The sequence below is a fragment of the Plasmodium reichenowi genome, chromosome 10, assembly GCF_001601855.1.
Source record: "Plasmodium reichenowi strain SY57 chromosome 10, whole genome shotgun sequence".
In the NCBI taxonomy this organism is placed as follows: domain Eukaryota; phylum Apicomplexa; class Aconoidasida; order Haemosporida; family Plasmodiidae; genus Plasmodium; species Plasmodium reichenowi.
Window position 1 is genome coordinate 149,254 of NC_033655.1, and position 25,000 is coordinate 174,253.

The window sequence follows — 25,000 nt, forward strand, 5'->3', positions numbered from 1 at the left end:
AAATTCAAAATTAGGTATTTAATAAATAAATAAATAAATAAACAGAATGATATAAAAAGATAAATATGTACAATTTTTACAAAATTATAATAATTATATATAAAAAAATAAAATGGCATATTCATAATACATACACATATAATAATATTGTTAACCTACTTTTTGTAATATACAAATAAAATATTTTTTCCCACATAAAAACAAATTGTATATCTATATCTATACATATATATATATATATATCTATATATATATATATACAAACACTTATTACATTTTGATATAAATTTTTAATCATTACGTGGAGAATTATTTTTAATTACACATATTTTTTTTGAATCTGACCATTGTTCATTTTCCATAAGATCATTTTCCTCACTTTCTCTTGTATCTACCTTGGTTGTTGACTCTTCTGAAACTCTAGTTATTTTTTTTTTTGTAGTGTTTTTTTTTATAACTCTTGATTTTTTATTTGGTATATTAATAATGTTATCATTTTTTTCTAATATATCATCTTTATTTATATATTGTTCTTTCATAATTTTTTCGTTCACACTTTTATCTCTTTCACTTGTATATGTATCATCATCATATCCCTCTTCCTCGTTTTTTTTATCAACCAAAAATTCATCTTTTATATTTTTCGTTTCTTCATTATTATAATTATCTTCATCTATATCTTTGGTACTTCTACATACACTTCCTTCTTGTAATTTTATTTCAGATATATCATCATATAATTCATCTTTCGTTTTTCCTTTTTTCTCATTTTCATATTTGCTTTTACTTTTTACATTTCTTCGTTTCCCCCTATTACTTTCTATAACATTTTCATAATCATGGTCCACATTTTCTTTCTTATTTTCATAATTTTTTAAAGAAATATTCTCATCTACTCCTTTTTCTTTTTCGTCTATAATATCCGTTTGATCTTTATTTATATCTTCATTTATATTGCTGTGTGTATGTTCACCAACTTCTTCACTCGAATTTAATATTCTTTTCTTATTACCATTAATCATCTTTTCTTCATCATCCCTGTTATAACATATGTCGTCATCCCTATCGTCTTTCATATGGACATCTCGATGACTAACCCTTTCATCATACGTATTATCTCTATCGATTATACTCATACTTCTTGTACTTTTCTTATATTTACTATCATCAACCTCACTTTTATTATCCTCATTATCATCTCTCCTAAAATATTTATTTCCTCGAATATTCCTACCTCTATTAAAAAAAGTATGCCTAGTACGATTTATTCGATCAAAAGGAAATTTCTCTCTATAGGCTCTTTCCTCACGAACATATCTTTCACCTTCTCCATATCGATCATTAACTCCTCTCATATAATTTTCCTCTCTCTCCTTATTCTTAAATCTTTTACTTAAATCTGAGTCGTTATATCTTATAACATCAACAGATCTTCCATAAAAGCTTTTTCCATTCAATATATTAATAGCATCTTTTGCATTCTCATGGTTATAAAATTCAATAATTCCAAACTTTTCTTTACTATGATAATCATCTACTATATTTGCATAGCTAACTGAACCGACTTCTCTACCAAAATCTTTAAGATCTTGCCAGCTAGCTTTTTCATCAATATTTTTTACAACAATTCTTAATGAATTCCTTCTTTCAATAGATTCATTACTAAAATTTGGTGGTGAGTAATTTCTAGACATCTTGAAATGGAAATGTGATCTATTATCATTCTTATATCCATATGAATTCGTATTATATTGATGTTCTTGAACACTTAATTCTTCACCAAAAAACATCTTACCATTTTCTTTTTCTAATGCATTCAATGCATGCGAAGCTTTATAATATTCAATAAACGCAAATCGTTTTTTCCATTGCATGTGCATTATATCACCATATTGCTCAAATCTTCTTCTAACATCTTCTTCTCTTGCACTGCTTGAAATATTCCCTACAAATATTTTACACGCACCTATTTTTTTATACGCATGGTTTCGGAATTCTCTTCCTCTTTCTCTTCTTATTGCACCACTCTGGGGTACCCTGTGAGAAAAATCTTTTTTATAATATGGGTTTTCATTATGATGAAATTCTTTATGAGCATGATCCCTAGAAAGATATGCTTCATTTCGATATGCTTCATTTCGATATCCTTCATGTCGATATCCTTCATGTCGATACCCTTCACGTCGATATTCTTCACGTCGATATTCTTCGTTACGATGTCCTTCATAATTATTTTCCCTATGTCTATTTTCTTCACAATAGTCTTGATATGCTTTTCTTCCTTCTTTTTCATCTCTTGAATGTCTTCTCATATGCATTCTCTCATCATTTCTTCCTCTATTTGTATAGTCAGCAGAAAAATGATTTTCCTTATAATTATGTTTATTATCTTTATTAATGTAATTATTATTATAATTATTGTAATTTGTGCTGTGGTTGTCTCTTTCATATCTAGCTTTTTTTTCATAAACATTATCTTCATTATTCCTATCATATACATTTCCTCTTTTTCTATCTACAAATACATTTCTTCTTGGAGATCTATTACTATAACATCTTTCTCGTGATGGAACATCTCGATGATAATCTCTTCTACCTTTTGAAATATTTTTATTCCTATCACCAATATGATTTTCTTCATTTCTCCTTCTCTCATAATTATCTAAAGATCCTCTTCTTCTATCGTTATTATTATACACATTGTCATTTTTATGACCTTCTCTTCCAATAATCCCTATCATTTCTTCTCTACTTCTTGACATGTCATGTCTACGACCCTCATTTATATAATAACCACTTTTTTCTTTCATATGATTATCTAATTTATTTCCATGGCTAGTGTTATCCGATTTTTCATACTTTTCATACTTTTCATATTTCTCATCTCTATAATGATATCTCCTCTCAGCGCTATATTCTCCTTTCCTGCTCATGCTATACTTTCCCATACTTCTTTTTCACAAATATATGGATAAAAAATATATATATATATATATTAAATGATATATATTATGTTATATATATAATATATATATATATATATATATATATATATATATATATATATATATTATATTATATTATTTATATACGATGACAAAGCCCTCAAAAAAGCGATCTGATTAAATATTATAGGTTTATATATATATATATATATATATATGTATAATTTTACGTTTTTGTAAAAATATGTTCAAAGGATAATTCTTAATATATAATAGTATAAATATAAAGAATAATATATCATATACCGTAAATATTACTCTACATATATATATATATATATATATATTATATTCGTATGTACTTCACAGATAATTTTTTTCAACACATACGCTATATATAAAATTATATATTTCTTTAAAATAAAAAGGAATAATTTTATTTATATTTTAAGATATTATATATTTATATAAACTCCTTTTTATTATCACTCTTTAAAAAAAAAAAAAAATTATATTTTTTTAAACATATCTATTATTTCTTCTGATCAAGATTACAAATTATATAGAAATATAAATAAAAGAAAAATATTAAAAAAATAAGGAAAAAAAAAAAAAAAAAAAAAAAATACATGATACTCAAATATATATTATAAAAATTTACACGATAATATAAATATACTATAAATACATACTTTTCTATATTTAATATATTATTTTAATTATTAAATTTTTCATCGTGTGAATTTCCAATATGTTTTTATAATAACTCATTAAATAATAATAATAATATATATAATATATATATTATGTAATATTTATATATACAGATAACTTTAATATATATGTTATAGCATAGCATAATATTCACATTTAAATTTCTTATTTTATTTTTAATATATATCATCATTACTTTTTTTTTTTTTTTTTTTATAAACACAATTTAATTTTTAATTTTTATTTCCCATCCTTGTAACAAGCTCTTATTTATATATTGCTCTTCAGGTATTATATATATTTGAATATATATACATACAATCACTTTTCTATATATATATATAATATATTACATATATTATACATATATATATATATATGATATTTATATTTATAAAGTTTTATTTTATAATCTATATTTTTTTACATTTTATTATGTTTATTTTTTTTTTTTTCCCAATTTCTTTTTATATATAAATTAGATAAAAAATTAAAAGTAAATGTGATAAATTCTTCACAATTTTGTATTTAAATTGTTATATATATATATATATATATATATATATATATATATAAAAGAAAGAAAATTATATTTATTAGGATATTATTAGGTGTATTATTATATTTACATATATTTTCATATAACAAATAATTTTGTACATGTTTTCTTGAGCATTTTTTATTATTTATATGATAATATATATAATTTATACTTATGTATATATAATATATTATATTGTATTATATTATATTATATTATATTATATTGTATTATATTATATTGTATTATATTATATTGTATTATATTATATTGTATTAGTTATTCATTCGATTGTTATTAATTTGATAGCAAATTTTATTAAATTAAAAAAAAAAAAAAAAAAAAAAAAAAAAAAAAATTATTTCTTATTTTATATCATTCAATTTCGTATTTATGTAATAATAAATTCAACTTATAATTTTTCTGTTTTTATTTTTTTATGATATACCGTGAATTATATAGTCTGATATGTACATATAAATATATATATATATATATTTATGTCGATATTTATTATTGGAATCCTTATTTGATTTATATCAAAGAAAAATTCAATCAACAAATTATAAATATTATATATATATATATATAACATATAATGATGTTTTTTTTCCCTGTTCACCTTCATATACGAATAATAAAAGGGGATATAATTTTTAAATAGCTACACATATAATAAACGTATTATATTTCAATCTATAAATATTGAACAATATTATTATTCCAAAAAAAGTATATGTGTATGATTTATATGGTTATTGAAAATATCATTTAATTTTTTATATTTTATTTTATTCTTTTTTCTCACATATATATTTAATTTTCTTAATACATTTATATGATCATATATAGGTTCTTTAAACATAAATGGTATAATATATATATATATATATATCCTAATGTGTATAAAAAAACTTCTTTTTTTTTTGGGTCCTTTCCTACATATTGTAGTGTACATTTTCATGTTCATATACTTCTAATACATTCATATATTATAAAATAAAATCATTCAAAATAATCCCCAATTTTTTCTCGATAGACATATTCAAAGGGAAAAAAAAAATAATAATAAATAATAAATAAAACTATCGTATAAGTTATATTCTGTTATAAAAATGAAAAGACATCTAAACGGGGAAATTAAATGCGTAAAAAAAAAAAAAGAAATTGAAATATTAAATAAGAAAAACACAATATTAATAAAAAAAAGGAAACAAAACAAAACAATAAATAATAATACTTTAATATCCTATTAATAAATTTCCCATTCAATACATCTTATATAAATTCACAATCTTTACACATTATATACAATTTTTTAGACCATATCAATATTTCTACAAGACTTATATACATTAATTGTTTTTTCCCCTTATGATTAAATTTATCCATCATTTTTCTCCTATAATACTTTACATAATGCTAGAAAAGAGTTTTAAAAAACGTATTATTAACTTTTTTAATACTATATCGCGTTCCAGAAATTATTATATAAAACTAAAAACAAACAACTCCCATATTTATGTAAATAAATAAATATATATATATATATATATATATATATATATATATATATATTTATATTTACCACAACATTTGATAAAAAAAATTCAAGAAAAGAAAAGGAAAAACATTTTATATTTTTATAGGTTATTCAAAATTTATTTATATATCAAATTAGTTGTATAAATTTTTTTTTTTTCCCTTTATTCTAATTATATATGTAACTTTGTATTTTTATGTTCCAATATAAAATATTTATTTTGTACTGCTTAATTATCAATTTTAATTTTAATTTTTTCATTTGCCATTTTTTATTTTTTTATTTTTTTTTTTTAATATAAAATTTTGGCTAGATAGCTATTAATTTACACAGTATTATATTAATTATAATTCTGACTTGTTCAGACAAAACTTAAAATAATAATAATAATAATAATAGATATATAATATATTAATTTTATAAAGATAATAAGAAAAAAGAAGAAAGAAATTATATTATTTGGCCAAACAATTATTTTACAAAAATATATTGACTTATATAATTATGAATTTATAATGATATATATTGCATTGGTCAAAGACACACATGTGGTTAATAAAAATAAGTATATTCCATATTATGATTTTCTTAAAAAAAAATTAATACCAATATATTACTTTGTGTTGTACGGAGATATATATATATATATATATATATAGTATTTTTTTCTTTAAACAATTTAAATTAAATTAAATATTCAACCAACTATTATAATTTAAATAAACACATATATTTAAGCAATTACTGATAAAAGAATAATAATATGTGTATTTATAAATTATTGAGTATATAAATATTATTCTGAGTATTACTTGCACTTTATATTATATACATAGGAATAATAATGTGTATATTTATGATCGTTGTAAAATATCCTTCGTGTATTCGTAAAATTGTAAAAACATTACTTGCAGATAAAAATCCATATTAATAAAATACACCCATATTTCTATATTAATATATATATATATATATATATATGTGATTATAATAACTCCTAAAATTTAAATTATGATCCCTTGCTTAAATAAAATAAAAAATTAAATATACTCCATTGCTCTAAAATTTACATATTAACGATGGTTTCCCCTCATTTTTTTTTCTCTTCTATTTATATTACTTATAAATAAAATCATGGTAAAAATATAAGACAAAAAAAAAAAAAAAAAAAAAAAATTCAAAAAAGAAGGAAAAAAGGAAAAAAAAGAGAATATCTGTATATCATATTGAATATTTAACACATATTTCGCGTAATTCAAATGTTTGTAGTGATAAAATTAAAAAGGGATTTCACATAAAAAATAACATAATATATATATATATATATATATATATATATATATTCCCTTTTTCATAAATAACATATATCATATTCCAAATCTCTGGAATATACTTATAAAATTTTTATAAATTCAATAATCATACAAATGCCTTTACTTTTACCACAGCAAAAAAAAAAAAGAAAAAAAGAAAAAAAAGTAATCCATGTTAATTGTATATAAAAAAATACATATTTATAAATGTTTATTTTCTTTATGTTTCAAAATTATATAACTATCTCATACTTCTATTCGGCATTTTTTGTTTTTTCTTTTTGGTCTTAAGAATTTTGACTAGTATTATTTAGATAATTTTCTAATTCACATATTTTCATGTCCAAAAATTTATCCGTATCAGATAAATTATTATATTGGATTTCATAATCTTTCATTTCTTTTAATAACTTACTTAAAATATCCTTTAAAGAATTAAACTTTAAGCTAGCATTTAGTTGGCTTTCAAAATCTTCGGTACCTAAACATTTATTTAAATTAATATATTCTAAATTATAATTATGATTAAGATTTTGTAATTTATTATTTAAATCTTGTTTTATTAATTCATTTCTTCTAAAAGATATTTTATCATTTATTTGAATTTCTTCTGCTACTTTTTCAAAAGATCCCTTTAAAAATGTTAAGAAATTTTTTGCATAATCATTTAATATATCTTCATATTGTATATCTTCTATATCTTTTAATTTCTCTAATATATTTATTGCATTATATTTTTGATCGAATTTTATGTTTTCTGTTCTCATCAATTTTTTTAACAATATTATATTCTCTTCATATTTCTTCTCATCACATATTTCTTCTTTACTTTTCTCAGTATTCATATGAGAGAATAAAAACTTCCAAATGAATTTTAATTCTTCAACCGTCGACATTTTATCTTGGCCCTTAAAATATTAATTTCAAGAAATTTTATACACAAAAAGTTATATTATACATAAATAATAAGATAAATATAAATATATAAAAATATGCACATATATATAATATATATATTTATAATATATATATTTTAAATAGAAATATTTTATATTAAAATTGGCCTATTATATATATACGCCAATGAATAAATAAAAAAGTTAAATATAATATATATATATATATATATATATATATATTATTATATATATATTTTCTTTGAAGTTTAAAATTTTTATTTAATTATTTTTATTTTAAAATGCTTTTATTTTACTTGAGAAATTATAAATAATAATAATAAATAAAATAAAAAAAAGAAAAAAAAAATTACATATTGGACAATTTTTTTATTTATTATATAATAATTAAAAATTTTGTAATATTGAAAAAAAATAATACTTTTAAAATACAATGACTTTCATAAAAAGATAATTATATATATATATATATTATATATATATATATTTCTTTTTATTTGTGTGTAATAAAAAAATACTATATATATAATGAAATAGTAATTATATTATATAAATAACAATTTTTTTTTCATATATATATAATATATATATTTATTTATTTATTTATTTATATAATATTTTTTTTTTGGTTTGTTTGCACTTATTTCCACAATAAATAAGTATATATATTTTACATCGAACGCAGTATTTCCCTTTTTATAATCTCCCAGAAATTTCATACTTTTAATTTTTTTTTTTATGTAAGCCTTTTTTTTTCTTTTTCTTTTTTTAAAGTTGTTAAAAATTTTTAAATAGATAAAATGTTTTTCTTTTATATTTTTCTGTCCATTTGGTAATAATTTCATTATTTGAATAAAAAAAAAAAAATAAAATAATAATAAAATTATAAAACATAATTATTTTTTGTATAATATAATAATTCTATACTTACCATTCCTGCGATTTTATTTTCTTCTTCATATAATATATCGCTTGTGTTATATAAAACCAAATGACATCAAAAATTTAAAAAAAAAAAAAAAAAAAAAAAAAGAGAATAAAATATCATAATGATGAAATATTTCCAAAAGGAAGGACTATCATGTTTATCGCTGACAGAGAAAAGATCATTTCTAGTAGAAAAAGATATTAAAACTAGGTACACAACCAAAAAAAAAAAAAAAATGAAAAAGAAATAATAAGGAAACATAAATAAATAAATAAATATATATATATATATATATATCATTTTATATAAAATAATAATGCGCACACTTATATCTTTTGTGTGTAAACATATAAACAATTTTATATCCTCTGACTATATTATATTTTATTTTTAAGGAAAATATGCATTACGAAGGAAAACTTTAAACATATTTTCATACTAGAAAATGTTGATATTATTGCCGGCTTGTGCTTTATGAACATATTTCTTTTTATATGTTCAGGTTTAAAAGAAGATGAAAATCATGGAAATATTACTACAAATATTCATGGAACTTTATTTATTATAAGTTTAATTTGTTATTCTATTGAAAAAATTATACCATTTTCATTTTGTTCAGATTTTTTATTTATCTTTCTTCTTTCCTTATCATGTACGTTACCATTTTTATCATTTGAATTAAAAAATAATTATAATGATTGCTTTAATACTATTGTTTTTTTCCCTTTATATATCTTATTGTTTTTTACTAGATACCATATAAGATTATTATTCGTTTTATTAATATTTTATATACTTATCATATTTATTATAGACTTATCCATTAATACAAGTATAATTTATTCATATATTCTCATCTTCCTTTTTTTTACACTATGTTTCAATTTTATTTTCTATCGTTATTTATATTATTTCTCTAGAACCATATATATATCCAAATCCTCTCCTAATAATATGTTATTAATATTCCCTTATATTAATGAAATACAAGATTTAAGCTTCATAAAAATTGCTGATATTCTCGTAGACTTAAATAATTATATACATATGAAATGGATGTACTTTTCACAATATCTATCAACTATCAATTTAAACAATCCACAACATATAAAAAATTTAAAAATTACTTCCACCAGATTCTCAAACAAATTTTATACACTCAAAAATCAAGATATCTTCAAAAATTATCCACCATATTTCTGTCTAAAAGTTCTGTATCATAAAAAATTATATTTCCTCTCTTCTGCCATTGATAAAAAAAAAAAAAAATGGACCAAAATACACTTCAACAGAAAAAAAATCAACTTTTACTTCTTGCTAGAAATGATTAATATACATAATCAATATGATATAAAAAATATAAATCATATTGCAGCTAGCCAAAATAAAATAATTATAAATAAAAATTTTAACATGACTCACCAAAATAATGGTACAATAAATAAAAATATTAACATGACTCACCAAAATAATGGTACAATAAATAAAAATATTAACATGACTCACCAAAATAATGGTACAATAAATAAAAATATTAACATGACTCACCAAAATAATGGTACAATAAATAAAAATATTAACATGACTCACCAAAATAATGGTACAATAAACGAAAATTTTAACATGACTCACCAAAATAATGATACAATAAATAAAAATATTAACATGACTCACCAAAATTATGGTACAATAAATGAAAATTTTAACGTGACTCACCAATATAATGATACAATAAATAAAAATACTAACATGACTCACCAAAATAAATGTTCAATAAATAAAAATATGTATGTATCTAGCCAAAATAATAATATAAAAGAGGAAGAAAAAATTAACAGAAAGAATGATAAACGTACCAACCGCATAAGCAGAAATCATCAAAAAAACGGGAACCTATTGTTAGACAAAAATAATAATAAGAAGAAGAAGAACACGAAAAAAGAGAAGAAGATGATTACACAATCTGAATATGACACATTTCATCAAATCAATTCTACAAAAATAAAGAACGAATATAAACAAAATAGTATACATGATGAACTGAATCGAAACTCAAACAAAATATATATTGTAAAGGATTTCTTCTCTTCATACAATTGTAATCAATCTATAAAGGGGAAAACTACTACTAATAGTATAAAAAAAAAAAAAAAAAAGAAGAAAAAAATAAAGGATAACCTTTTCAAAACTAATCCTATATCCAAAGACAAATATGAAACAAATTTTGAATCCAATTATGTGAACAATCTCACAAGTTATAATAAAAACAATATGGAAGAAAAGAAATTAAAAATAGATCAACTTTATGAAAATAATTTAACAGAACAAATTACCTTAAATGTTGATAAATATAATAAAAAGAAGAAAATCCATAAAGTCATCAACACACAGAAAAAAAATATATCAGACAAAATATATACATTCAAAAATGTAAATGGCCATGAAAAAGATGATAATATTTCTGTTAATAAAAAAAATAAAACGTATATTACTTTATCAAAACATGGATTATCATACAATGTAAAAGAAAATAATGTGAAAGAAGAATTTCAAATAGATAATAATCAATATAATAAAAAGACAAATAATATAAAAGAAAAATATTGTGATATAAATAATTATTATTACAATTATACATTTAAAAAGAATTATAATGATACCACTAATATACAAGAATTACAACAAAAATGTAATACAAAGGATATTTTTCCGAATATTACAAAATGTAAAAATAAGAAAAAAAATGAAGATCATATTATATATTCCGATGATTATATATACAATAATTTATATAATATACAAAATATGATGTCTAATAAAAACGTTCTAACAAATCGAAAAAGAACAAGAACTATCACCAGTTCTGATCTGTATACATCCGAATCATCGTATACACAATCTGATGAAATATATGGAAAAAATATTTTTTTCATAAACTTTTCTTGTCTATTTTATATATTCATGCTTAAAATAAAACATATTATAAAATACATTGAAGAAATAAATTCAGTTGTCCAATGTGTTAATTTTAAACAAGGGATAGTACCAAAAAGAAGTATACTATTATCTTTTCTTGATCAAAAAACTGAACGATATTATATTATGTGGTCCAATTCATATGATTTAGTATATTATGTGGATAACTATATATATCATATAATTTTAATTCTTACCTTTCATCTTTTTTGTCTCTTTTTACGAATAGCACCAATACACATCACTCAAACATATTTTCTAGTACAAAAAAAAAAAAAAATATAAACATAAATATAAATAAATAAATAAATAAATATATATATATATATATAATTTCAGAAGTTGCCATATTTTAGGTATTTCCTGTTTTATATATCTTTTATATTTCTTGTTATTCTTTTCTATTTGTTAGTTTAAAATGAAATCCTTTTTAATAATCTTTATGCTCAGATTTTTCCTTTCTCTAGTAATTATCTTGATTTTTATATATCCTGTATTCAGGACTATCTCGATTAACCCTCGAAATGTTTTCATAATAAAAATGAACTTTTTCATCATTTCCATTTTTATGTAATAATTAAATAAATAAATAAATATATATATATATATATATATATTTTATTTATATGTATATTTATTTATCTCTCCACTTAGATTATTTTTGAGCATATTTGATTATATCTGGACAATATTTATTATTCATAAAAATTGGTGGATCATACAAAAAGAGTCATTACATCGTCTGGAAGATGTTTATAAGTAGGAATAAATAATTCCTTCTATTCTTTTTTTTTTTTCTCCGCACATATTTCGCAATATATACATATGTATATATATATTTATGTTTGTATGTTTTTTCTTCTTCAGAAATATCCTTTTTTCTTATGCCCAATTTTTTGTTGTTTTTCCGATATATTATTTTCTTACCCTACACAGATTAAAAAATGTGTGCTATATATATATCATTTTTATTTTTTCTATATATATAATATATTGGCATTATATTGGGACCTTCCTACTAGGTCTAAAAATGAATATATCTTTAATTGTTTTACTAATAATATCTATATTATTTATTATCAGGTTATAAATAAATAAATAAATAAATAAATAAATATATATATATATATATATATAAACATATATGTGTTGGATTATAGTATAATAAAATAATGTTAATTTTTCTTATTAAATAATATATAGACCATTCGAAATAGTAAAACGAGATATATTTTTAAAATGTGTGTTACCCTATATATTATTTCTTGATGATATATTGCACTTCCTTTCTGATGAGAAAAAACTCAAATATCTGACAACAAATATTTAGGAAATTAACAGAACACAATGTAACAATTCCTAACATTAAAAGGAAGACATATTACTATAATATTATACAATTAAAAAAAAAATTTAAATTAACATATTTTTATATATGTTTGGTTTATAAGGAATATTTAATTTTGACAAAAAAAATAAAATAAAATATAAAAAATGAAAAAAATGAAATAAAAAAAATAAAATAAAATAAATACATAAACAACAAAAAAATAATATACATATATATATATATATATATATATATATATATATATATGTATGTATGTCAATTTAACAGTTTAGGGTTGTTTCTTAAATTTTTTAAAATGACATTTTTATATACAGGTTTAGCATTAAAATAAGCATGTACCTTATCATCCATATAACAATTACAATAAAATACAAATTCATAACTCTTATCATTATATATTTTTCTTAATTCATTCGACATATATAACTGATCTAATTTTACAGAAAAATAAATTTTTTGAAAACGTTTACAGTCATTATACATAGGCTGAACTTCATTTTTGTACTCTTGTGATATTTCATATCCTATATGTAACGGCAATGTGTGTACTTTAGATGACGAGTGTAAAATATTATAATCTACATTAATCTTTTAAAAAAAAAAAGAAGGAAAAAAAAAAAAAAAAGAAATAAAAAAAAAAAAAAAAAGTAAAAGGATATTATATAAATTTTATTTACTAAAAAGTACATGGAATTTTTCATTATATAAAGAGACAACAAATATATATATATATATATATATATATATATATATATATATTTATTTATTTATTTATTTTATTATTTTTTTTTTTTTTACTGTCAATTTGGTAGGAAATATATCTTCATCGTTATATAACGGTGTGCTAATTTCACTTTTATATTTTAGAGGCTCCTGGTTCGCTGATTTTTCTTCTAAACCTAAAAAGAAAACAAATAAAATATATATATATATATATATATATTTATTTATTTATTTATATTTGTTTATATTTATTTATTTACAAGAATGTATTTACATATATGTAATATTTCTTTTTCCTTTTTTTCCTCACCTCCGTTATACAACAAACAGTTACTATTTTGTCCCACTGGATAATAAAAATATTTGACACTTTCAGAATTAAATACATAAGATAACATAGTTTTGTTATCGACTCTAAATTTTATATTTAATTTCCCACCTATAATTATCTTTTCATTTTTTAATAAAAATTGAAATACATTATCTTCATTCTGAATAATATTTATTTCGGATGTATATGATGTGGTTAAGAAGCCCAACAATATACCTATGATATATCCCCCCAACACAAAAAAAAAAAAAAGAAAAAGAAAAATTAGAAATATGAAAAAATAAAATAACGAAATATAAATACTTATAAAATATATATATATATATATATATATATTTATTTATTTATTTATTTATTTGTTATCCTTTTTTCTTGAAATATTTAATATATTCATTTATTTATATATATAATTTATATATATTTATTTTTATTTTTTCTTCTTATTATTTTATTTACAAACCTCCTATAAAACAAACGACGAAGAGTATCATCAAATAAATCATATTAAAAAATATGATCTTGTTGTTAACAATTTTTTTCTCATGTGATTCATTTTTAAAAGTTTTCTTTTTATAATTTTGTTCTCTTCCCATAATTTTTATTTATAATAATATATGACATATATCCATAAAACTGTATAAATTTAACAAAATATTATTTATTATATACAGGTGAACAGAAAATCAGAAATAAAGGAATGAATCCCATAAACACATGTACCAAAAACATCAACGTTCAAAAATTTTAAGTATATAGTAAAATATTATATTATAATACAATTAAATAAAAATTACACCTTTATTATATATATATATATATATATATATATATACATATATGTGTCAATATATCTTTTAAAAAAAGTATAATATGAACAAATATATAAGCATTTATTATATATGCCGTTTGTTTAAATGATTCGACTATACATTATACAAAAAAATATATTCATATGTACAATATATATTTTATTATATCTTAAAAAATTGATATATTTATATATCTTAAACACGCGAGTCTCTTTTCATATTCCAAGAATGTGTACATAATTTTTTTTTTTTTTTTTTTTTTGAGAATATTTTGCGTTCATATTATTCTCTTTTTTATTTGCGCATATAATAAATAAAAGCACATATATTATAAAAAATATATATATAATATGTATGTATTTATTTTGTTATGGAAATTTATTATTTAAAAAAAAAAAAAAAAATCAAATACAAAGAATTATTCATAACAACATTTTTAACACATGGAGGGTCTAATATAATTTCCAAGCTTATTATATCACCTCTTGAAAGGATAGTACTTATAAAGCAAATACAACCCATCTTTTTTAAAAATGTATTAATTGAACCATCTTATACGTACAGAAATATAATAAATAGTAAGAGAAATGTGATGTGTTTCCAATAAAATATATAAACATTAAAAATATGCATTATATATATCAACATATATATATATATATGTATCTTACTACTTACCACTTTTCAGGTATACGCACAAATCAAGGATACACTTCATTTTGGTGGGGTTATAATGCCAGTATCTGCAATTTTCTATCATTCAGCTTTTTAAGACTACTATTTCATGACCAAATAAAATATAACCTAGCCATTGAAAACAGAAAAAATTATTTTATGACCAACTTTTCCTTGTTATATTTTTCAAGTTGCCTAGCTGCCTCAATTGCATACCCATTCGATACTGTGCGCAATTATATGTCTTTAAATCATGAAATTATTAAAGATAAAAAAAAATATGCAAGGAGTGTTTTCCTATTCATATATGATCAAATTGTGAGAGGAAGTAAGCCCAAATAAATAAAAAATAAAATAAATAAAAATATATATATATGTATATATTACATGTCCTGTTCATGTAATTTTGGGTATAATTTACCTGACTTGTTCATGTTCCTTATATAATAGATACATATTTATTTATAATAATTTTTTTTATCATATGATTATGATTCGTATATGTTTAAAATTTATAAATATATATGTAGGAAATTTATTTTTTATTACATAAAATATATAAATAAAAATATAAAATAATAAATTTGTCATATTATGTAGTACACTTATTGTTATTTTATTTTACTTTATTTTCTTAAGAAATCAGAAACTTATATTGTGGCTATAGCTTGTGCTTATTGAATTTCATTCCGTATTTATTAATAACAAGCAAATTGAATGAGGTCTTCACAAAATATTTTATCGACGATAATTTTGAAAAGAATAATTACATTTCACATGATGGTTCGAAAAGGAATAATATAAAGGAAGAATATAATAAATTATTTAAAAAGACAACTAACTTTTTTTCATATATCGCTTTGGGTGTTATAACAGGTTATGTGGCTCAAATGGCAACATATCCTCTAGAAACGTATAGAAGAAAATATCAATATCATGTTATGTATGAACAGAAATTTCCTAACACCTTAATGCATAAAAGATATTTAAAGAATAATACAACAACACAATATCAACATATTTTTAAAAAAGTTTGCAATTTATATAGAGGGTTTACCTTACATTCTTTTAAATTGATACCTGAGTATTTTATATTCAGTTGTTTTTTTTACTACGTCAAAAATAACATACCAATATGAGCAAATAACACAAATATTAATGAAAATGTACATATACATATATATATATGTATGTATTTATGTATTTTTGTTTTAGTATTCATTTATAAAATGTGAATAAAATCAAAAGATAATATTTTTACATTTACGTTGCACCTAAATTTTATAGACCTATGTTATATATATATTTATATATATATATATATATATATGTTTCTCTTTTTTTTTTTTTTTTTTTTTTTGGTGATATTTTTAATATATTTTTTTATTTTTCATATTTAGAAATTTCATTTTTTTTTTTTTTTTTAAAAATTTATTGTCATGTGGTATATATGAATATTGCATGTGTACCTATTATCCTTTTAAAAATACATAATTATAACATATACTTCATTTTTTGAAATATTATATTTTATTAATATATGACAAGCAAATGAATAATTATTTGTATAGTACAATATACAAAAGATGAATCTTAAAAACTAATCAATATGTCAATATAGGTGTATATATATATATATATATATTAATTTATTTACACAGCGCAATCCTACTTTTAAGGATATAAAAAAAAAAAAAAATTTTAAATACGATAATTCACATGAACGAAACAGCCATTTCATATTTGCAAAAAAAAAAAAAGAAAAAAATATATATATATATTATATATATATAATGAAATAAAAAGAAATATATTATTTCTTAATATATATATTTATTTATTTATTTACTTATTTATTCATTTCCCCTTAATTTGTATTATTCACCGTTATTTTAAAAACCATATGGAAGGTGTAAAAGAAAAAAAAAAAGATTATAATGAGGGTGTACTATTCCAATTTTGTAAAAGATAAAAGAAAATGTTTGAATTTTATAAAAGTTGAAAAGAAATATGGAGGTACATCCCTATTAACAAAGATTGGTCAGGCATTTAACCAAGAACATTTAAAAAATATGAAAACTAAATTAGATAATGTAAAGAGAAATAGCTCACCTCTTTTCGGTACATCCATGGAAAGTAGTAATAATATATTTAAAAATTTTATAGATATATTTCGAAAGAATAACATAATAAAAGATAAATTAAAAATAAATGATAGTGAAAAGAAAGAAAAAGAATTTTACATGTTCTATGTGAATTCATTAATGAAATATGAAGGTATATTTACATATAGAAAATTTCAAGCGTTTCTAAAAGATTTATGTGATTATTTTAATATATTTAGTATAAAATATAAATATAAAAAGAAAATGAATCCTCAATTTGAAAAATTAAAAAAACAATATGAAGTATTAAATTCATTTTTGCCTTATGAATTAGATAATGATGATTATAAAATTTTTACACAAGAAAGCAAAAAATATATAGCTCAAGCAGCTAATGTAGATATAAAATTTATAGATGAGTTACTTCTTTTTCATGATACATTAAAAACTGATCGTACATGGTTTTATAGAAGAAAAGTATTAAAAAGAAATATCCCAGAAAGTTTTGATGCTAGAGAAATTGAGGCCCCATATGATAGACCAGTACCTAAGACATACAATTATAATATTAAAGAACATTCTTTAGAATATGATGAATTTATGAAAAAACATGGTCGCAAATTAAAATTTAAACAATGGAATTCTAAACAGCATCCATGGTTTAGAAAAAATACTTCAGGAAGAAATAGATGGGCCACTCGACCATACACAAAACAATTTCCCTATCTTTACTATTCTCGTGTACCCAATCACATGTATTTATCAAAGAACAAGCCAAAAATTTCTCATTAAAAAAAAAAACAAAATGAACATAGGGATATATACATGTATATGTGGATAATATTTTATTGTATTAAATTATTTTTTTTTATAATTTTTTTTTTTTTCTTATTTTTTTTAATGTTTAATAAAATTTACCAAAAATTAATATATTCATAAAATTGACAAAAAAAAAAAAAAAAATGAAATTAACAAAAAAATACAAAAAATGAAAAAAATAAAATATACATAATTATATATATATATATATATATATATATTTATTTATTTATTTATTTATTTATTTATACAATCACACTATTTTTATCAACCCATTAAGCATAAATTTGGTTGTCCTTTTTTCCAACATGTCGAGAGATATATTCTCCTCGTCAATGTCATCGAAACCAATATTTCTTAAAACAGCCAAAGAAATGTTTGGTATAAATGGGAACATTAATATAGAAAAATATTTCATACACTCCAAAGTAACATAAATAGTTGTGTGAAAATGTTGTGTATCTTTTTTATAATTCCATGGTGTATTATGCACAAAAAATTTATTTACATTTTTTATTAATGTCATAATAAGTTCCAAAAATTGAATATATTCCATATTATCAAGATACGGTATAAGTTTATTCTTTATATTATCTTTCCACTCATTTAAAATAATATTAGAATAATAATCATTTGTTTTTATAACAGGAACAATCTTATAATTATTTTCTATACATAAGGATACTACACGATATAATAGATTCCCTACGTTATTTCTTAGAAATAATTCGAATGATTCTATATTTTGTTCTTTATAATTTTTATCTTCATAAATACAACCACATCCCATAAAATATAAACGTAATACATCTGGATTATATTTTTTTAAAAGGTCAAATGGATTTACAACATTATTTAAGCTCTTGGACATTTTTATATTTTCATTTTTTATTAAACCATGACATAGAATTTTTTGTGGAAGTTCAAGATTTAAACTTTTCAACAAACATATATAAAATATAGCATGGAAATTCAAAATATCTTTACCTATAACTTGGATAAATGGATTCCAAAATTTTTTACGGATTACTTTGTTGAATGGAATATTTTTTTCTCTTTTTTCATTTTTTTTTTCATCACATATGTTCCTGCTTATATGTGGAAATATATTACTTTGTGTATTATTATTATTATTGGCATTAAAATTTACGATATTTAAAATATCATCATATGAGCAAATGGGAAAATCCGCATCACATGTAGAGGATATATGCACATCTTTTGTACCCCTTATACCATTTATACCATTATTATTATTATTATTATTATTTTTATTATTATTATTATTATTATTATTATTATTATTATTATTATTATAATTTTTTTTTATTTTATGTAGATATAACATAGAACTTATATATGATAACAAAGCATCAAACCACACGTAGATAGTACCTTCTACTTCATTTGGTATTTGTATTGCCCACTTTGTATTATACCTACTTATACATATATTTCTTAATTCATTTTTTAAAGTATAAATTACTTGTTTTCTTAAATATTGTGGATATAAAAAATTTTCATTTTTTTCATAGAAATCAATTAAATAATCTTTAAATTTTAATATATTAAAAAAATAACTATTTTCTTCTTCAACATATATAATATTTTCATTATCTATTTTATATTTACCTTCTCTTAATTCTTGTTCACTTATATATCTTTCTTCATTAATATTATAATAACCTTTATATGTATCTTTATATATATAATTATTATGTACTAAATATTTCCATACATTCTGAACAAACATTTTATGAAATGAATTGGATGTCCTATAAAATAAATTTACATCCACACTTAATTTCTTATTCATATCTTTATAATAATTAGATATATCATCAATATATTCAATTATTTTCATTTTATTTTTATTACACTTCTTTTCAATTTTTAAACCATGCTCATCCATACCCGAGAAAAAAATTATATCCTTTTTCTTTTTCTCTACCCCTTTTAATTTTTCATATTTATATATAACGTCACATAATATATTACAATATGCATGACCTATGTGTGGTCTATCATTTGAATAATATACAGGAGTACTAATAAGTAAATATTCTTCAGCATTACTAGCTTTTTTAATACAACTCTTATTATTATAATTATCATCATTCCAGTTTTCTTTATTATTTACAAACGTTAAATCAAATATCTCTTTTTTATCATCATTATAATATGATAAACCCACACTTATTTTGTCAAATGGTTTTTTCTTTTTTAAATTGTGCAACCATTTTTCTTTAATTTTATTTTGATCACCATTTATATTTATGATATCCAATATATTTTTCCTATAAACATTTATATAACCATTATTTTTTATTCTTTTTCTTTTTATTTTATTGCTTTTTCTTTTCTCTCCATCCTTTATATAATATGAAGGAAAAGAGCGTCTAGTTTTTTTTATATCTTTGCTTAATATTTCTATTATTAAAATAAAAAAATTTAAATACAAAAATAATATAAAAATAAAATAAATTTTCATAATTCCACCCTATCTAATTTGTGTAATTATCAGCATAATTATGGTACATACATAAATTTATATATATATATATATATATATATATAATATTATCTGTAAAGTTATACATATATATTATATATATAATATATTTTTTTTCTCTTTTTTTCTATATTTTTTTCATATTTAAGAGGCTATACCATGATTTCAAATAAAAAAAAAAAAAAGGAAATTATTAGCATTATTAATGGTAAAAAAATATATAGTCTTTACATATAAATGTATAATAATATAAGCTAATTCATGCCACTATTTTTTACCGTTCAGTATATATATATATAAATATATATATATATTTATATTTATATTTATTTATTTATAAGTTGAAAATTGATGATCTATTTACATTTCCTTTAAAATATCATATTTAATTAATGCTATTTTATTATTATATTATTATATTATTATTTTATATAACCTTAATAAATTTATCCGCCATAAAATTTTTTTTTATACCAAATATTTCATATATATGGACTCTTAAAAAAATTTGTACCCACATAAATAATATATACTTAGGTAAAGTATATAATATTACATATATATTAATATATATATATATATATATATATAATATTTTTTACTTATAAATAAATTATGTTATTAAAAATTGAATCTTAAAATATATAAACTTAATAATTTTACATAATAATAAATCTCTTATAACTTAATGAAACAGTTTAGTTAAATTTCTCCATTTATTATTTTTTTTATTTTATTTTTTTGTATTTTTGTATTGTTCTATGATGTTATGTTTTATTAATAAGAGAAAAAATTAAATATAAATCCTATATATAAATAATTAATATTATTTTATGTATATTACATATATATATCGAATTTTTATATTATTTAACTTTTTTATATTTATCATTAAAATTTTGCTTCTTTTCTTTTTTTCTTGATGTAATAATATATGTTTTCATGTTATATATAAATAATTAAATAATATATATGTTTTTATAAAATTGCCTTTTATAATATTTTTATTTTAATGTAAATCAATCATTCTGTTTTCTTTTATTAAATCTTTATATATATATATATATATATATATATATACATATATATAATGGGAAAAAGAAACTTTAGAGGTAAAAAACGAGCAACTACACTGAATGAATTATACGAGCTCGAATTTGTAAAGAAAGAAAAAAAAAAATTAAAGAAATTAAATTTTGTTACCAATAAAAATAAACCAAACGATGAATCCATAATAAAGGATACAAAATATAAGGAATTTAATAAAAAGGAAAATAAAATTAATAAAATATTGTTAAAGGAATATGAAAAATTAAAAAAAGAAGAAGAAAAACCAAAAGGCAACCCTTACTATACATCAGATCAAGATGAACACCAAACAGACATAGAAAATAAAAATGATCAAAATAAAAATGATCAAAATAAAAAATTAACAAACAAACAAAGTAATTATGAAACATTCTTAAATATTCTTCAAGAAAAAAAAAAGGAATTCTTCAATCATCCATTAAATGAAGATATTAAAAGTAATCATAATGATCATCATATAATATCTAAAAAAATAAATAAACAAAACCAAACAACAACAAAAGATAATATAAAACAAATTGTTAATAAACAACAAAATGATAATGTAAAAAAGGGACTTCTCAAAAAAACAAATGATGAAATATATATGTCTTTCCTAGTTAATAATATAAATAAACAATCTAATGATTTTAATTTATTAAATAATATATATCTAAATAATTCTCATGAGATACATAATGATAATAACATAACATCGATCAATCATAAAAATGTAAATACACATACGCAAAATATACATAATATAAGTAAAGAACAACATGACAAAAATATACCTGACCGTAATTATTTAAATGAAAATATTATGAACAGTAATAATATTCATACCAATAATAACAAGAATTGTTATAATTTAAGTGAAAATGGTATGAACGGCAATCATTTTGACGCAAATAATAACCTGAACAGTCATAATTTAAGTGAAAATATTATGAACGGCAATAATTGTGACACAAATAATAGCCAAAATAATCTATTGTATAATTATTCTAAAACATACAATTGTATATCCATATATGATAACTACAAAAATGATTCTTATAAATTATGTGAAAATAAGATGGATTATTATTTTTCCTTTTGTCAGAACATAGATGAAGCATTTATAGAACAATTTTGGAACAATAAAAAAAATAGATTAAGAAATACGAATGAACAAAAGGATAACGATAAATCTAATGAGTATAAGAATAAGACAATTGAAGATATATATGTTAAATCTAATTTGTTTTTGGAAACAAATATATTTAAATCTAAAAAACAAACTAAAAATGAATACACTGCTCAAATATTTAATAATGTACAAATAAAACCATATTTTTTCTCACCTTATTTAGAAAAAAATTACATAACATATTATGTAATGAATATATTAGATACAAAACCAAAGAGTATCTTAGATAATGAAAATTTTTATAATATTAATAATAATATCATATTTCATTTGAAAAATTATCTGTCAACATTTAAGCATCCAGTAGCTTATTTTAATAGTGACATATATAAGTATATGCAAAATTATTATAATATGAAAATTAGCAAAATTGTAAAAGATGAAAATAAAAAGAACTCTTGCGATGACGAAGATGTAACGGATTCGTACATGATAAATAATGTTCAAAATGATGAGACTACAGAAATAAGTAAAACAAACAAAACAAAAAAAAATCATAATAATAATAATAATAATAATGGTAACGTTCACAAACCCAACAAGAAAAAGAAGAAAATATTTCGTGATATATCCAAAATTATAGAACACGTTGAATTGAAAAGCTATTTTCATTACATAAATTCATATGTAGACATTTTATATACAAATAAAAATGTTCTCAACAGTCATTTAATAAATCTATTAAATGTTGTTCATATATTAAATCATTTAAAAAAGAAAAGAAAACGAAGAAAATATATAAAAAAGAAATTAGAAAAAATGGAAAAATCACAAAATGTTAAACAAGAAAATATTGAATTAAAAGAAGAATTTTGTGATGAATCTTTTGCTAGACCAAAAATTTTAATTTTATGTCCATTTAGATATAATGCAAAAGAATATGTAGATCTAATTTGTAATTTAATAAAACCTAGTGAAATTAAAAATAAAAATAGATTTGTTTTAGAGTATGATATAGCTATTAATGAAAGAAAGCATATGAAAGAGATATATACAAAAAAGAGACGAACATTGGATTATATAAATATATATCAAGGAAATAATGATGATTGTTTTAGATTAGGTATAAAAATATTAGAAGGTGATAAAAAAATACATTTATATTCACCATTCTGTGATAGTGATATATTAATTTGTTCACCATTAGGCTTAGATATAATTATTAAGGAATCTAAAGAAAATGATTCTTCACAAGAACAAAATGAAGGAGAAGATAATATAATATATGATGAAAATAGTTCAGATGATTATGATATGAACAATGAAAATAATAACTTAACCAATGATATGAGAAAAGATAAAAACATGAAAAAAAAAAAGAAAAACAAACATTATAATAATAATAATAATAATAAAAAAAAAAAAAAAAAGTTATATGAATATGATTTCTTATCATCTATTGAAATTTTACTAATTGATCAAATTGATATTATATTAATGCAAAACTTATTAACATTAAAAAATGTTTTAAAGTTTATTAACAAACCATTACTTAGATGGGGTAGTGCTAATATAAATAGAATTCCAAAATATGTAAT

General features: G+C 19.6%; 8 protein-coding genes across 8 annotated transcripts in view; 4 read left to right on the top strand and 4 right to left on the bottom strand.

Annotated features, from left to right (window-relative positions):
* Positions 1 to 290: 290 nt before the first annotated feature.
* Positions 291 to 2,948, bottom strand: PRSY57_1003800 (RNA-binding protein, putative; the record flags this gene model as incomplete). The annotated part of the gene is made up of 1 exon (XM_012907628.2): positions 291 to 2,948. One exon carries the CDS (start codon positions 2,946 to 2,948, stop codon positions 291 to 293), a length of 2,658 nt encoding a protein of 885 aa, XP_012763082.2.
* A 4,395-nt stretch (positions 2,949 to 7,343) lies between these two features.
* On the bottom strand, positions 7,344 to 7,952 carry PRSY57_1003900 (hypothetical protein; the record flags this gene model as incomplete). Its single annotated transcript, XM_012907629.1, has 1 exon — positions 7,344 to 7,952. One exon carries the CDS (start codon positions 7,950 to 7,952, stop codon positions 7,344 to 7,346), a length of 609 nt encoding a protein of 202 aa, XP_012763083.1.
* Positions 7,953 to 9,022: 1,070 nt separating this feature from the next.
* On the top strand, positions 9,023 to 13,207 carry PRSY57_1004000 (putative membrane protein; the record flags this gene model as incomplete). Its single annotated transcript, XM_012907630.2, has 6 exons — positions 9,023 to 9,111; positions 9,297 to 12,138; positions 12,290 to 12,447; positions 12,532 to 12,636; positions 12,745 to 12,960; positions 13,081 to 13,207. The coding sequence occupies 6 exons, from the start codon at positions 9,023 to 9,025 to the stop codon at positions 13,205 to 13,207; spliced, it is 3,537 nt and encodes a 1,178-aa protein (XP_012763084.2).
* A 276-nt stretch (positions 13,208 to 13,483) lies between these two features.
* PRSY57_1004100 (hypothetical protein) lies at positions 13,484 to 14,875 on the bottom strand (the record flags this gene model as incomplete). Its single annotated transcript, XM_012907631.2, has 4 exons — positions 13,484 to 13,816; positions 14,027 to 14,127; positions 14,262 to 14,498; positions 14,743 to 14,875. 4 exons carry the CDS (start codon positions 14,873 to 14,875, stop codon positions 13,484 to 13,486), a joined length of 804 nt encoding a protein of 267 aa, XP_012763085.2.
* A 586-nt stretch (positions 14,876 to 15,461) lies between these two features.
* PRSY57_1004200 (ADP/ATP carrier protein, putative) lies at positions 15,462 to 16,905 on the top strand (the record flags this gene model as incomplete). The annotated part of the gene is made up of 3 exons (XM_012907632.2): positions 15,462 to 15,669; positions 15,780 to 16,094; positions 16,406 to 16,905. The coding sequence occupies 3 exons, from the start codon at positions 15,462 to 15,464 to the stop codon at positions 16,903 to 16,905; spliced, it is 1,023 nt and encodes a 340-aa protein (XP_012763086.2).
* Positions 16,906 to 17,703: 798 nt separating this feature from the next.
* On the top strand, positions 17,704 to 18,663 carry PRSY57_1004300 (hypothetical protein; the record flags this gene model as incomplete). Its single annotated transcript, XM_012907633.2, has 1 exon — positions 17,704 to 18,663. The coding sequence occupies one exon, from the start codon at positions 17,704 to 17,706 to the stop codon at positions 18,661 to 18,663; it is 960 nt and encodes a 319-aa protein (XP_012763087.2).
* Positions 18,664 to 18,943: 280 nt separating this feature from the next.
* On the bottom strand, positions 18,944 to 21,181 carry PRSY57_1004400 (methionine--tRNA ligase, putative; the record flags this gene model as incomplete). Its single annotated transcript, XM_012907634.2, has 1 exon — positions 18,944 to 21,181. The coding sequence occupies one exon, from the start codon at positions 21,179 to 21,181 to the stop codon at positions 18,944 to 18,946; it is 2,238 nt and encodes a 745-aa protein (XP_012763088.2).
* A 1,111-nt stretch (positions 21,182 to 22,292) lies between these two features.
* The window catches only part of PRSY57_1004500 (conserved protein, unknown function), a gene marked incomplete at both ends in the record, with an annotated part of 3,393 nt that continues 685 nt past the window's right edge, over positions 22,293 to 25,000 (top strand). Inside the window, one exon of the mRNA XM_012907635.2 lies at positions 22,293 to 25,000. This exon is cut by the window's right edge and continues 685 nt beyond it. Coding sequence (XP_012763089.2) covers positions 22,293 to 25,000 — 2,708 coding nt within the window.